General features: G+C 37.7%; 1 protein-coding gene across 1 annotated transcript; it reads left to right on the plus strand.

The window, feature by feature from the left end:
• The first annotated feature begins 4,769 nt into the window (after nucleotides 1-4,769).
• On the plus strand, nucleotides 4,770-13,592 carry atf7ip2 (activating transcription factor 7 interacting protein 2). The gene is made up of 18 exons (XM_053338864.1): nucleotides 4,770-4,926; nucleotides 5,666-5,946; nucleotides 7,056-7,128; nucleotides 7,280-7,411; nucleotides 8,399-8,467; nucleotides 8,574-8,608; nucleotides 8,739-8,779; nucleotides 9,061-9,113; nucleotides 10,149-10,194; nucleotides 10,737-10,813; nucleotides 10,921-11,082; nucleotides 11,230-11,267; nucleotides 11,384-11,424; nucleotides 11,526-11,572; nucleotides 11,823-11,942; nucleotides 12,085-12,165; nucleotides 12,272-12,465; nucleotides 13,138-13,592. Exons 2-18 carry the CDS (start codon nucleotides 5,765-5,767, stop codon nucleotides 13,346-13,348), a joined length of 1,602 nt encoding a protein of 533 aa, XP_053194839.1. The 5' UTR covers nucleotides 4,770-4,926; nucleotides 5,666-5,764; the 3' UTR covers nucleotides 13,349-13,592.
• Nucleotides 13,593-16,246: the final 2,654 nt, after the last annotated feature.

A 16,246-nucleotide genomic window follows, 5' to 3' on the forward strand; every position in this document is an offset into this window, starting at 1 on the left:
CCACAGTAGCACTGTGTAAAGCGGTTTTCTTTTCCTCTTTCTTGGTGGTGGTTTGGGGCTGAAAACATTTAAAGCAGACCAGTTGGGTATTAACTTGGTAGCTGCTAGGACCTGAAACATTTCTAAGAAACAAATAATGCATAGGAAGTTCCCAGTTCAACTATATGCATCTTCAGATGTGCACTGGGTTATATTGTTATAGGAATATTTTCATGTTGGGCAAAGTTTGGACCACAGAGCCTGGTAACTCACTAGCTCACCAATGATGAAGATTCAGGGAAAAGAAATGGAAGTAAAAGATTTTGCTCTGCTATCTCAAGATGATACTTGAACATGATCAAAACAACATATTGGAGGCCAAGATTGTGATATTTGTTGACCATATGTTTTTATAAAGTTGTCATCTTAAGAGTGTTTCACTGATTATTAAGCCTCCAATTCATGCAAGTTCTTGTTCTTTCAGTCAACCCCTTTAACTTGTGTTGAGTAAAGTAGTTGCTGTACAATAGGCTGGAAGGAGGAGGAAACTGCAGCAATCACTTTCTAAGAGATGAGTTAATATTAGCTCTACTCTTGATTTCTATTTGGAAACATTTTGGGTTATGATTGTATTTTTTCCTGTATGTATTTTATGTCATTGATGTACTGTAGCTTAGTGATTGTAGACCTATACAAACAATTATAAACCACACTGAAAATAATCAGTTAAGTAAACATTCAATCATAGGAGTTGTTGCCAAAACTGTATTCATGGGCATCTGTTTTTAAACATTTTTGCAGTTAAATATATGTAATGCTTAATTCCAAATTAATAATGAGTCTCATTTCACTTCAAAATGAAAATGTTTTGAAATGGTCAATATATTCATTCATTCATTTGCTTTTATACTCTGAGGTAAATTAAAATACAAATACAAGCTCTTCATTTTTAGCTTAAGTCTAAATCATCACTGGCAGCTTCTGTAATCTGCAAGATTACTGCTATTCACATGTCACAAGTGTTCTGCCATTGATACCTAGCGGACTGACAAAAAACAATGCCATGTGTACACATTTTTTTAATTTTGAGTTACAGAACAAACTGCTGCATGCTTCTGGAAGACACTGCTGAAATGAATGAACTTGTTTCTACTTGGTGAAAACAGATTGGGCATACCTCCAGCAGACTCAGTAACAAAGACCCAAAGGACTCTGCAAGAAGTTACAGATGTTTTTTTTTTGTTTTTTTTCTTGTTGCCCCCTTCTGATGTCAATCTCAATAAATGTCATATACACTAAATACATTTTCTTTGTGCCAAAACTGTTAATGAGTTAAAGAAAAAGCTACTCATTATACACTGTGATAAAGTGTGGCTGACATGGGAATTAAACAGTATCTAATTTACTGCACTATGATTGCAACAGCTTAAACTATCTGAAATAATCAATCTTTTTATTAGATAACAAAATTTGACTTGCATTCAATTCACCTCAGGTCACCACCCTTCGAAAAGAGAACATTAATAGCCAATTAATTAAGTCACATCAAATATACTAAACTATCAATTTGGAAATCTGATTAATAATTAAATGATTAACTATAACCAACATTACCATATCAATGACTAGTTGAGGTTCTGGGGTTTTGTAAATTTTGGAGGATGGCAGCATTCAAGTGGAACCAGAAGTGGAACTGGGAACAGGTGACTTTACGTTTTGTGAACTTCTGGCAAGATGGCGTCTTGAGAAGTAACTGAAAATTGAAAAAGTGATCAAAATGAGCATTCAAGAATCGTGACATCCCTACTAAAGAACAATTCAATCACCCAAAGTGGAAAACCTAAGTGTGATTAAACGTGCCAGACTGAAGGTTAACAACAGAAACTTTACAAAAACCCAGGTCAAAATGAGCACAGAGGATGTAAATCAACTCTCAAGAAACACACAGACACAAAAAGCCTTTGGCAGATGTGTAGTAGTGAAATCAAAACACAAGGCATTACCTTTTTGGAAAGAAAGCATTCCTGAGTCAGTGACCACTGTATCCCTCCTAAGTGAGGACACAGCCCAACCTTAAATACATTTACATCGGAGCAAGGCTATAAGCAGTCGACTCCAAAAAGGACACCACGCAGAATAACCAAGGTCCAATTCTAGAAAGGGTCAGGGTTCAGTTAGTCACAGGGCTGGAGTAAATGGAAACTCAGAATTAGTTATAGGGGCTTCATGCCTCAAATGCCTGCCTATATATGTGTGCTATAAATATTGTATGTGGCAACCCAGCTGTCTCCACACAATTTCTAATTGGAGTAGCTGCATGATTGTTAACTAAAGTCCACTTTCATGCTGAAGAAGTTATGAATTGGAAGAAAAAAAATCAACAAGCTGGCAAACACAACAAAATCCTGAGTAAAGATATTAAGACACAAGATGTAATGGTTGCTGAAACCTAAAGGTGTGATGGAGAATAGTGACAAAAACATCAGAGCAGACATCATACAACTCTTTAACAAAACTGGACCATGAAAGCTCAACAGCTTGAAGAAGCGATCAACATTGTGCCCCCGGTCAGCCAAAAGGAGGTCAGTGTCTGGAGCCTTGTCAAAGAGAACATAGCACTGAAGTAAGGATTCCCTGATGTGTAGGGAGAAAGGTTTCCATTTCTCCAGGATGCTACTACTGAAAGGATAGGGAGGCAAGGAAAAGTCTGTGGCCATAGATTGAACAGTCTTGTTGAGCTGTAGAAATTGCTTGGTAGATATATAGAGTGTACATCCAGGGAAACCAATACTCCTGGTCTAAATATAATGGTACCAAATCCAGATATGGTTATTGGTTTGCTACTGATCCAGTTATGGAACATGTCTTGGACATTTCATTTTCCAAAGCTGCATTAGCCAATCACTGTATAATAAAAAATGAAAATAAATTGTGCTAATGAAAAAGGAAACACAAATGCTACTGGAAGTAACTTTAGCTTGATTAAAAAAAGCAACACTGTATAAAGAAATAACTCAAATTGAAAAGCACCACGAATGGGAAATTAGTTATTTGTAAAAGTAGAGGACAAAGAAAAGCTTATCACATTGCAATCCAAATTAGAAGATATGCATCTCAAAGAGTCCAGGATGCATTTGTGAGATCAAGAGCAAAGTGCATAAAGGAAGGAGAAAAGAACACTTTCAGGAATCTAGAGAAGAGAATACAGGAAAATAAGGTAGTGACAAAATTACTGATAAAATGAGTAGAATGCAAGGACACTAGAACTATTGAAAAATAAGTTTTCACATTTTATAGTAATCTCTATACTTCTATAGAGAGAAATCAAGAAAAAAATAGAAAAATTGGATGCTGTTAGCCTGAAAGAACTTGAACAAATCCCCGGCTCCAACGGGCTCACAGCTGATTTGTATAAATTGTTTTGGAAGGACATCAGAAATCTGCTATTCAAGGCAATGCCAGACTGCTTACAGAGAAAGAAATGAATGTCAAGCACGAGGCAAGGACTGATAACCCTTATTCCCAAGCATGGCAAGAATAAAAGGTTACTGGACAATTTAAATTTAAGACCAATTACACTACTCAACAGAAACGAGAGAGAGAGAGAGAGAGAGAGAGAGAGAGAGAGAGAGAGAGAGCATCTCCTAGCCTGCAGCCCATCTTCACTGTACTCTGCAATAAATATGTTTTTACCTGATTCCTGTCTCTTCATCAGTGTCTGCACCTGGGTCCACCTGTTCAGTAGCCCCACATAACACACAGCTGTATTCGGGAGTGTCTTGGAAAGTCTACTCACACTTTTTCACCACAAATTTCAGACAAAATGACTTGATAAATAATTCAGTTTTGTCTGAAAGAACAAATGTTATCCTGTTAGGAGAGCTGGCATGGTGAGTGTTGATGAGGGTGGGCTGAATGTTATATATTTCTGTTATCGTGTTCTAAAGTATATTTCACTGGAGTATTAAAACTGTTATTATCAACCAATACACAGTGACTCCTTGACTTACCTGGACACTGAGATTGTCTCTCACTTGCCCCTATTTCAAACCCATCATATCAAGATGATGCACTGCTGCTTTAAAAATTATTTGAATCTGTCCAGTTTTACCTCAGCTGCAGCATTTATCACTTGCACTAAAAGTTTATCATCCTGCTTGATATTCACTGTCATTAACCTTTAATTGTGGCCATGCTCCTTACCCTGTTTTTCCTGTCCAACCATCTTTCCCTTCACTCTAATCTGTGACACCTCCACCTCCAAGACCTTTGGAAGAACCATTGTTTCAAACTAAAAAAAATGTCTCCTTGTCATTCTTTAAGCACTTTTAACTAATCATCCCCAACATCAAGTTCTCTACCAGTTCCTCCATACTAACTGTGAAGAGTAATCCAGAAATTACCCCCTTTAACCCACCGACTCCCTGCTCTTCCACTCTCACTACTTTGGATACTTTGACTTTTCCAACACCTGAACATTAATAAAGAATCTCAAAATATTAGAGAAAAGGGTGATGTCAATAGATCTGTTAGACCTGCCTTTAAATAGTCTGAGTTGAGAAGACTTTTTTTTTTTTTTAAGAAATCGGCCAGATATTTTTTAATTTCCTGCAAATCTTTTCACGCTCCAATCCAGTTGGTGGCGGTAAAGCACTTCTAGGCTATTTTTCCAACTGCCAATAAACAGGAAAGAAGTAGAAGAACTTAACTTACTCTGTGAACTTACTACATCATAGATGTGTAAATGGACCATCTTTTAAACGCTCCGAAGTAACCTAACTAACGAAGGCGATGAGTACCAGCCAATCAGAGGCGGAGTAGGGCCGATCTTTGCCGAACACTTCTTCGCCATCTCCCAGAAACCAAAATTGTCGGAGTACGTCCATGCTAGCAACCTATTGTTTTTTTTAACAGCGTTTGCTAGCAAAACAAGTGGACTTATACGAGGTAATGATTATATACGTGGCACTTTAATGTATGTCCAGTTTGATAGCTATGTGTCTCTTTCAATAGCTGTAACTAGCTTGTAAAGTGGAATGTTTTGCTAAAAGTTTTTAGCTTAGCTAAAGGTTAGCTTTCTTAGCAGTGAGCTTGCTTCTAAGCTGACATGCAAACTAGTAACTAACTAATGAATCACCAATGTTCTTCACAGTTAATATCTAATTCACAACCGTGGTGTAGTTGACAAATACAGAAATGTTGAGCTTGCATTGAAAGTTGCTCCTTGCCTAACCTGTGCATTTTTGTACAGTACAGGTTTATCTACATAAGACATGCGAATTCTCTACTTTTGCATTTTTTGGCAGTCAAGCCCCTTGTCACTTTATGTGTATTAGACATTTGAATAATGACACCCATGTTACAGTCTCAAAATGTGTGTCAACTCAAGGCTGATTGTTTTATGGGGATTGAGTTTGGCTTTTAAATCCTGTTAAACAAATTCAGAACAAAAAAAGACAGACCCTAATAGACTGAATACATATGTACAATAATTTTAAAGGTTATGTCTTGTTCCTCTGTTGCACTGATAACATAATATAAAATATCATTTAGTGATGATGATATTATTGTGGGCAATGCATTGTATTACATCACAGGATTACTCATCCCTGAAATGAAGTGTTCATTATGGATGAATTTGTAGAGAAATTATGTCAAAATTAACAGTGGCTGTTGTTATTTCCAGGTTTCAGCTTCTTAGCTGTGTTTGCTGGATTGATAACAACTTCAGCCCACTTGCCAACTGCATGCAACCTTTCTCTTGACAGTGCACTGAATGTGAAAAATGGCTCGAGAGAGAGCAAAGAATAACGCCAAACGCAGGAAATCCAAAGATTCAACCAAGATGTTAGCAAACAAATTAAGGGCTCGGGTGGACATTGGAGTGGCGTTTGAAAAGTGGCGTGAACTGAAAGCAGAACAGGGGTTGAAAACTGACTCAGAAGTGGCCCTGTGTCTTCTGGATGTGTGAGTTAACCTCAAACATCATCACAACTGCAAAACAGCTTCATAAATGTTTGTAGCCACACAGTTTTATGCTTTTAAAGTGGCTGGCAGTTTGACTGATACATACATACTACTATACTTCATACATGCAGTTGTTCGTACTGCTTTGGCATCCTCTGCTGCTTATTTTGTTACCAGGTTGACAAGTCAAGTACATTTTCATCCCACTGAAGTACGTTGCTGCTTGATGTGCTTGGCAACCCAAATTGTTTTAAATACAATATAATCTATAGGACACATGTTTGAGCATCTGATGTGAGTTGTAAACCTCTTAACTGAATGTTTAATAAGTATTTTAAAATAAGAACTTGCTTGTAGAGACATGCTACAGCTGTTTCAGAGACGATGCTGGCTAAGGATGTTAGCCATCCTTGTTTTGTTGCAGAGGAAGCTTCTCTTTTTTGTTGTTGTACTGTTTCTAATGTTTGTTGCTCCTGCACACTTTTCTTCGTGACGTTCAGTGCTTGTGCAACTTTGCTTTTGTTGTCTGATGTTTCTGTAAGTGGTATATCAAGACTGAAACGTTCATGTTGTGTTCTGGCTACACTTGCTATCACATAACATGTTGCTTCTTCTCTTTACAGCAGATCACACAAAGTTATAGTGTTATTCATGAGATATTTCAAGGTATATTTGTAGTATTGCAATGCAGAAATGTTGTGTTTTTGACTAGTTTTGGACCAATGTTGATGTTACACCCCCAGTAGCCACATTGTAAGTAAAAGTCATCGCACAACTTCTGCCCAGTATGACACTACTGGACTTATACATGTGTTGTGTATAATTCTATAGATTGTTATATCCCAATCACCACATATTCTCCTGTTCTAATTCAAATCAATCAGTTGGCATGAGGTGTTTTACAGTGGTCCTTGAACAAAATATAAATTACTGCGTTGCATTTATGCAGGATGTAACATTCTTGATTCTTTCAATTTTTTAACGTATTTTCACAGATTAGGACAGCAAAGTCCAAACCTAATTTTTGTAATCTCCTCAATATAGGATAAGACACATTGAAAGCTAGGTGAATTTTTACATTCTGTATGTGTGTGTTTGTGTGTTTGAAGAATGAAGAGGTTGCCCACCAATTCAACTCTTTCTGGAGACCGTGACAAAAAGATCAAATTCTCCCAATCTGAAGTAAGAGACAACATCAGAGACTGTGGAAATGCATTGTATATTTATTCTTTATGCATATTTGACATCATGTGTGGTTACATTTGTAAATGCATATGTCGAGTAATATAATTAACATCTGCAGTTACTGAGTGCAGTGCGTGTGTGTCTACAGGTACAAACACTGATCGAGCAGGAGGTTCGCAGTGCAGTGAAAAAGAATGAAAAAAAACTGCAGAATGTAGCAGAGGCTATTCAGCGGCTGAATGGTGAATTTGACTATGAAACCTCCATGGAAAAACTGGAGGTGAGTGGAAGAAGTAGTAAATATTTTTTTACTCACTGTACTTAAGATGTGCAGTTTAAATCTGCCTGCTGTTTGTACTTTTGGTAGTGTGACTTACTGGAGTTAGGGTTATTATGTATGTGTGACTTACTGTAAGAGCTCAGCACCTGCTAGGACTGTCACTTTTTATTTGAAATTCAGACATTTTTTCCCTAACCCTTCTCTCTATTATCACATATGGATATGAAACATTCTCAGAGGATGAATGTTGTAAATTGTATAAAGAACCTTCTAATCAGGAGCATAATTGAAAGTATGCATGTTTACATTAATAATTGAAACCAAAGCAGTTGCATTAATGTGCTTTTTATTTAACATGACCAACATACCACAGCATCAACACAATATAATGTAACTACAAACTCTGCAGTCAGTAAGTACTGAGTGACCAGATAAAAACAGTATAGGTGCTTTCTTTAATGCAGAGGATGTGGTGCAGTTGGTACATCTCAAGTGGACACAAGTGGGTTATTACTTCTAATTATCCTGTCAGGATTCTACATATACATATATCTGTATATGTATTTGTAAGTCTAGTATTGCATTTTGTACATTACACAACAGGATAAATGTAGTGAAAGGATAAGATCAAATCTGAACACACATATATATGGCTTTGCTTTTGTCAGTTGTTCTTTGTCTTCATAATTTTTAAATCCGTAATGCAATTAAACATCTGCCTTTAGGTGATGAGCAGCTTCCTCCATGTTTTTTGATTCAAATAAGGTTAATTAGTCTCTCAGGTTGCACAAAGAACCAAGACTAATGGGTTAATGCTTCCAGCATCCTCAGGAAAAGGCATACATTCAAAGATGGGATTTGGGATATTATGAATGGATATTGGATCACTCAAACGAAGATCAATTTCAATCTTTTTTTTTAAGCCAGCCCTACCATAAATCCAATACATCTAGCACATATAAATCTTTACATCCCTCCCTTCCTCAGGCCCGTGTTAAGTTGGTGACTAAGAGAGCAGAAGCCGTTCTTGCCAACGTGGCAAAGACACAGAAAAAGGTTAGATGCTGACACACACACACACGCAGCTATTCACTCGCTTGAATATAATTATGTCACATGTGATGAGTCTATACACAAACTCTTACGAATGATTGACTTTCAGACTCCACTGGCATCTGATAATGTGGCCGTCAGGAGGTACGTGGAGTCAGGTTTGGTAATCAGTCATTAAGTGAAAATTATGAATGTCCTTCTGTGAATTTGTGCTTTACATGAATTTGGATATCATCAGTTGTGAAACAGTTTGATTTGATATTCAACTCTGCAGGACACACTCTCAGGATGAAACCAAGGAAGCCGCGTCACACAGTAAGAGCCTAGCAAGTTTATGTGCACTAATGAATATAAGAAGAGTAAAATGAAAAGTCCCCATTGGCTTTATTAAACTATACCTGCATGGGAGCTCCTATGGTGTGCAGACTTTTCTTTTTACTCTTCTTATAGTTGTTTTTTGGTCCAGCACCCATCCCCAACTGGGTAGCGGATGTGCTTTTTGTTTTGTTTATTATTGTTTTTGGCACTAATGAATATATGCATCAGTTGGTTGTCTGAGTATTTATTCTTTGTCATGTTTTTCTCTTTTTTTTCAGTAGACAAGAGCACAGATTGCATAGGCAAGAGCAGAGACGTCTTGCAGATGATGGTATGTTGTTGTTTTTAATCACTTTTGATTTGAAATAGTATTCAACTACCACCTTCAACAGTATGTGGGGATTTGGAGTAATACACATTTCATTTTATCCTTATTTATTCAGTCAAAAAATAATTCCTGTACGTCAGTGTTAATATAGTTTTTTTGGACCTTATATAGTAAAGTTGATGCTTTTGTGGTCAGTAATTATACCATGTTCACTGGTGTGAGGATTAACATCAAACTTATCAGCTCATTAGGTCGGAAACACTTTTTGACAATTCAGCTCTAAAAACTGAAGGAGGCAAGGCAAGGCAAGGCAGTTTTATTTATATAGCGCATTTCATACACAATGGCAACTCAATGTGCTTTACATAAAACAGAAAAACATGTAATTTGAGAAACTTAAAACATACAATTAACCCCCCACCCACATAATAAAAACAAAGTACAGAAAAATAGAAAGACATAAATAAAATGATTGCAGTATAAAATAATAAATTAGCTTTAAAATCATTAAAAGGACACAGAGCGCAAATGAAAGATTAAAATGTAAAGTGCTTTAAAAGAGCTCAATCATAAGCACAGGAGAAGAGAAATGTTTTTAACCTGGATTTAAAAGTGTTCACAGTTGGGGCTGATTTCAGTTCTGCTGGTAGTTTGTTCCAGTTGTGTGCAGCATAAGTGAAGTAGTGTTATTGCTGTAACATGTAACATTCAAATTTCAAAATGTTAAGGATTGCGCTCAAAGTTAACATGTACAGGCAATTAGTTATTGTATGTTACAACAGATTAAAGCAAATGGAGACAAGTTCAGTTCCATGCTTGTACAGAGTTGCCATTACACTGTTGAGTGTGGTTACAGATACCACATGCTTCGGCCATACAAAACCACAATAGATAATAAGAAATAAGTAAGTCCTTAAATACTGTTGCATCACTATACAAAATACAAAAACTAGTACTTTTTGAGGTCTGCATCTTGAGTTACCATAAACAGTGAGATGTTGAGTTTGACTGGTTAGTTTTGATTATTTCTCTTTCTAGGAAACCACTAAAAAGGCACTGAAGAAGATGCGTGCACATAAAGTTGGTAAGGCTGTTTCATTAATACAAGCCCACGTGTGAACTACATTAAAAAGGTAGTCAGTGATTCTGGAGGAAAATTGTTCAATATACTTTTTGTCAGAGATGCTGAGCACAGGTCGAGGGAGACATTGGCAGGCCACAGTGATGGTGGTGACTGTTGTGCTCACATGGGCCACATTTTTCCCCCATTCGAGATATAGTATGAGAAGAACACAAGTGACTCAGAAGTGACAGCTGACACATTCCACCATATTTTGGTTGAATGAATTTGGGGGGGGGGGGGGGGGGCACAAAGTGAGGGGTGTATTTATTTGGGTGTTTATTTCAAATATCAACAATCTTTCTCTAGAATGACTGACTCTACCTTTTTAAATCTGTCTCTTATAGTATGTGGTAAAATGTATTTCTGCAGTGGAGAAAGCGGACATGACTGTTATAATGGACCAAATGTAATTATATGAAGAGTTAGAACTTGAATACCTAACCACATCTTTGTATTTCCTGTCATTTTTTTTGTTATTTGGGTTGTACATAATCCATGTCAAGCTTTGACGAATGCTATAGCAGATTTAAGTGAAGATCTGCCTCTTCCACTTCCTCCTCATGCCTCTCCTGAGATTACGGTAGGATGCTTCATTATTTGATATACTAGTTTCAAAACATTGGCATGCATAAATATATCCTGTGCAACTAATGGCAACGTAGTACTCCTTTCCATGTTTATGTTCAGGTACATCACAGGCGCATAAAGAAAGAGCCAGATGATTGTCATGAAAATGGAAACAAGTTTAAGGAGTTCAAACAGCTGAAGGAGCCGAAATCAGTTCGTGTGAAACAGGAATGCTTCTCTCATGATGATAGTAACAGTTTCAAGCAAACAGGCCTAAAGCAGGTAAAGCACACAAGCTAATGAGCCCATACTGTACTACCATTACCTCCACTCCATACTCTTTTCTACCTCTAAGGATGAACTCTTATATGATTATGTCACGTGATTAATCTGAACAAATATATAAACTCGCATATGCTTGGTTTTCAGAGTCCACTGCCATCTCATGTTACTGTGACCATTGAAAGGTATGTGGGATCAGGTTTGGTGATATTAGTCATTCATAAAAGTTATAAAGGCTTTTGCTATGAATGGATTGATTGTCAGATTGTGTAACAATTTCATTTGATGTCTAACTCTGCAGGATACAGACTCAGGATGAAACCATGGAGACTGTGTCACACAGTAAGAGCCCAGCAAGTTTATGTGCACTAATGAATATTTGCATCAGTTGGTTGTCTGAGTATTTATCCTCTGCCGTGTCTGGTGTTTGTTTGTTTTTCCAGCTGATAAAGGCACAGATTGCACATACATGAACAAAGACGTCTTTCAGGTGAGGGTTTATGTAATCTATCCAGTTGTGTGTTTCAATCAGTTTATGGGATGTAGTTTTTTAATTAGGTTTACATTTTAAATAATATTCAACTATCAGCATCATATTATTTAAGGCTCTCCTGAGTCAAAGATAGGATCCTTCATTATTTGATATACTAGTTTCATAACAGGGCATACATAAACGCATTGTTTGCAGCTAATAATGAGATATTACTCATTTTCATACTTATGTTGTTTAATGAAAACAGGAAAATGAAAACAAGTTTAAGGAGTTCAAACAGCTGAAGGAGCCAAAATCAGTATGTGTGAAACAGGAATGCTTCTCTCATGATGATAGTAACAGTTTCAAGCAAACAGGCCTAAAGCAGGTAAAGCACACAAGCTAATGAGCCCACACTGTACTACCATTACCTCCACTCTGTACTCTTTTCTACCTCTAAGGATGAACATGTCACGTGATTAATCTGAACAAATATATAAACTCATACTTATGTTGTTTAATGAAAACAGGAAAATGAGCCCAAGTGTGAGGGTGTGAAACAGGAATGCGTTTCTCCTGTCGATCGTAACTTTCTCACAGACTCAGAGCTGGTAATAGCCTACACACACTAACTAACTAACTAACTAACTGTAATATTTATCATGTTACTGTACTCATATTACCACTACTCTCTTCACTTTGTTTATCTACCCCTAGGAAGAGGATGAGGTTGCCTATCCTCCTCTTCCCACTACCACATTTCCCTCCATCATGAACATAGAGGCTGCCTCGTACAACATACCAAAGAGACTACTAGTACACCTGGCTCTCATCAAGCAACCTGCTGGCCTTTCTGTGCTCTGGAACGTGGAGGAGGAGGACCCTTCAGGTCCACCCATGGATAGTTACAGGTGATAATCAGCAGAGGGCAAGAGATAGTGTGTTGAGTAGGCAGATGCTTCTTTAAACAGAGGTTTCAGCCCCTTCAGCTCTATTTGTACATCTTTCTCAACTTCCCTTGAGCAGAATTTACTTGGAATGGGTTAAAAAGCAATCAAAATGAATCAAATGATGAAGTTATTATATTATCAAGTGTGTTCCACTGGACTGGTAAACATTAGTGAGCTGAGTGTGTACAGTTACAGGTTTATTTACAATGTAATCAAAACTGCAAATGTTGCCCTCTGAGGCAATTAGGGTGTGCCAGATGGCAACAACATCTGGCGCACTGATACAGTTCGGTTTCCACAACACAGAAATCTGTTTCATCATAACTCTTTGGCGTGTTTTTCTTAAAATATCTGAATGGTTAATGGGAATTAGATCCATATTTTTCCGCCATCGCTCTTTTGGCTGAGATGAGCAACCACGCATAAACAAGCCAGGTGGAATATAGGACTTTTTCACACAGCTGTTTGAAGAATATCATCCTTTACTGCGTGTTGCTTATCTCAACATAAGACCAGCAGATGGAAGCGGAGGTCAGTCAGTTAGTGGCCTTCACTACAACTCTCATTACTTTTTTTTTTTTTGTCCTCTTCCTCACTTCTTATGCTTTCTCTTGTTTACTCTCCCTGCTGCAGCATCTACATAACCACGGAAAAAGTTAAGGGTTGCGGCATCTTCAAAGAATGGAAAACCCTTGATGAGGTGAGGGCCAGCCCTCTGCCCATGTATGCATGGATCCCCAAGTACAAGCCTGGGTACAAGATGTGTGTTGCTGTTGTGGGCAAAGACAAGTTTGGCCGGTATGGACCCTATAGTGAAGTTGTAACTGCAGTCATACCTGAATAACTGGGAGGAGGATATGGGAAGCAACTACTGCCTCAATAAGAACTGTTTTCAAGTGCTTCATATATTACAAAAGAAGCAGCCATGCTTGAAGCTTTTCATCCTTTCCTTTCAATTTGTTTGTTGGTCCTCCACTTGGGCAGAAGTATTTATATTATGTGTTTATTCTGCGTTGAGAGAGGACACACACCACACACACAGATTTCAACATTCAATAGTTACTGTTTAACCCATATAACAGCAGGTCAATGTGACTTATTTTATTTGTAAAAAAAATACAATTTTTTTAATGTTTTTTTGAATTATGTAATAAATTTGATATTAAAATCTTACAGTAAGACTCTCCAATTGTTGTGTGTGCCCATGAAAATCTTGGAATACTGTGGGTCTGTGAATTTATATGCTGTGTATGATTTTTTCTTGAGCCTTAAGAATATGAATAAATAAATAAATCTTTGCTTTCTTACCAGCTAGCAGCAGTCAACAGTCCTCTGGCTCTCTTGCTCTCAGCTGGAGAGATGTGAGAATCTAACTTGCAGAATCACAACCACAGAAACTACTCTCCTAGTTACACCTGATGGAATTCAGCTATGGGGATACTTGGGTTTACTTTTGAGGATTTTAGACTTTGCTGCTGTTAGAAATGAATACAATTTTGTCGGTGGTCTTATATCTCTGTCTCTCTCAATTGAGCTCACTGAATTTGAGCAATTTGACTATCACTTTTAATATTTATTTTCTATCTGAGAGAGTGTTTATGAAAAAAATAGAAATGGTGCAAGGTATCTATACAGGACAAACAGCTGAAGAGGAGATTAGATAACAAATGTGACCTTTGTCAGCAGAGCATTGCTTGCTTCTTTGGTCCATTCTCTCCTGTAAAATGGATGATTTCTATGGAGTATGTATACCCTTCCTACATGCTTAACCACTTAACACACGCCCCTGTTTTTTATGCTGTTAGCCTAGATGACATGCCCAAGTTGTGAGCAGCACAGATCCCACATAGTTTGAGACTCAGAGATGTGTCTGGTATCATTGGAAAGGAAACACTCTCAGGATTCTTGTGTGTTCTTAGTGTCTGTGTGATTCTGTGACTTACTGACAAAGAGTGGCAGAGGTTACAATGATGGGGTTGTTTACTCGCCCATAGGTTTGCCTTTACAATGACATGTGTACAGACATTCAGGGACCTCTCAGCAGGATATAGACACAATGAGGCCACAGCCATAGGTCTTGGCTTCATGCAGTCCAAATTTGGAGTCAAAAGACCAAAAGATGAATTTTTCAGAATTATTTTTCAACAGGTATGTCCATGCGTTTTCCTCAGGTCCTTTTTGGAGACTCCAAATGGACACTTGGTTACCAAAGCTGTATAACCGCAGTCAAACACCTATAACTTCACATCCCCATTGCCTACAATCAAAATCTTGGTCTCTAATGAAAGCTGACGCCATATTATTATTATTATTATTATTATTATTATTATTATTACATATAACCATATTTTTTGTTTGGCCATGTCTGTCTGTCTATCTATCTATCTATCTATTTTGGTATAAGTCATATGTTAAGTCGAAGAAGAACCAACCGTGTACCAAAATGCCGAGTGCGTAATGATATATGATTCAAGTCTTTTACGCACAGGGCGCACGCCGGTTACGCTTGGAGTTTGTTTATGGACAGCCAAACTTAATAGCTTAGTGTCATACACCGTTGGAAACCTCTGACTATTGGCTAAAAGGTTATCAACTTCATTTCACCGAATATTTCCATAGGCTAGAACAGCAGTCATGTCGTCATTGTTGTCGGTCACACGTCCTCATTGGCTTTGGAGACATGTACTGCCTAATCCTAAACACCGATTGGCTTGTGTGTGTGGTGTCGTCAGAAGCAGAAGAGGCTCACGGTCGTAAACATCTAGTCACGTGTACTCTGAGATGGACGTGCAGGTCAGGAAATGACGTAAAAGGGACCGTATATGGTTTGTTATTTGTGTTATTACATTACGTGTTGGACTAAATACATGAACATATTGAGGAAAGTATTTCGATGTTATGGAAACGGATTTCATATTTCACAAGAATGGATATTTGGCGAGCTGTACAGAAAGTGCTGAGTCATAAGATGATCGTTGTGGATAAAGGGAAGACTTTGAAGGTATGTAGGCATTATAGCTTTTCTCACTTAGCTGAGTGGCTAGCCGAGCTAATCGCTAATACTATTACGGCTGTGAGCAACCATATAAGTCGTGAGTGGCCTTGAATGAATCAGGAGAATCTAAGCTTTCCAACAATGTACGGCATGAATATATATGTTTAAGGGTTGGTGTTTAAAACATTCAGAAGAACGTGTGGCTACCTCCTAACATCCGTCCCGTCCCGTAGACGGAACAGCGTGCGTTAAGTGGTTAAAGGCAGAGCATTACTCATTATCTTAACCTTGTGAGCTTTTGAAGTTTTTACCTCGTATACAAAACTTTTAGTTTAGAAAATACAGTCAGAGAGAAATTAAACCAACATACTTAAGGGAGGCGGGTTAACTTCATCAGTCCACAGTCTTGACAGAACAGTGATCTTGCTATCAGCAGTATGCCTATCTATACCTTCTTCCTCTGGCATCAGCCCTCTGAGGGGCTCATAGTAATAAATAGAGCAACCATCTTGATGAGTGGCAACTGATCAAAATAATAAGTAACCACCTGTGACCATGAGAACTGCATCAATGGTAATTTTTCAGTGAAATGTGAAGTAATGTGAAGTACACGATTCTGTGTAATGCACTTATATAGTGTGGTAATGGTGTGTTGTTACTGTCACTACAGCAGTGCAATCGTCTCTCTTTTTTTATGTCAAATGACTATTTAGATGGAAAGCTACCACATGCTTATTTTATAAGAAG

Source organism: Scomber japonicus, chromosome 18 (genome assembly GCF_027409825.1).
Source record: "Scomber japonicus isolate fScoJap1 chromosome 18, fScoJap1.pri, whole genome shotgun sequence".
NCBI classification, from domain to species: domain Eukaryota; kingdom Metazoa; phylum Chordata; class Actinopteri; order Scombriformes; family Scombridae; genus Scomber; species Scomber japonicus.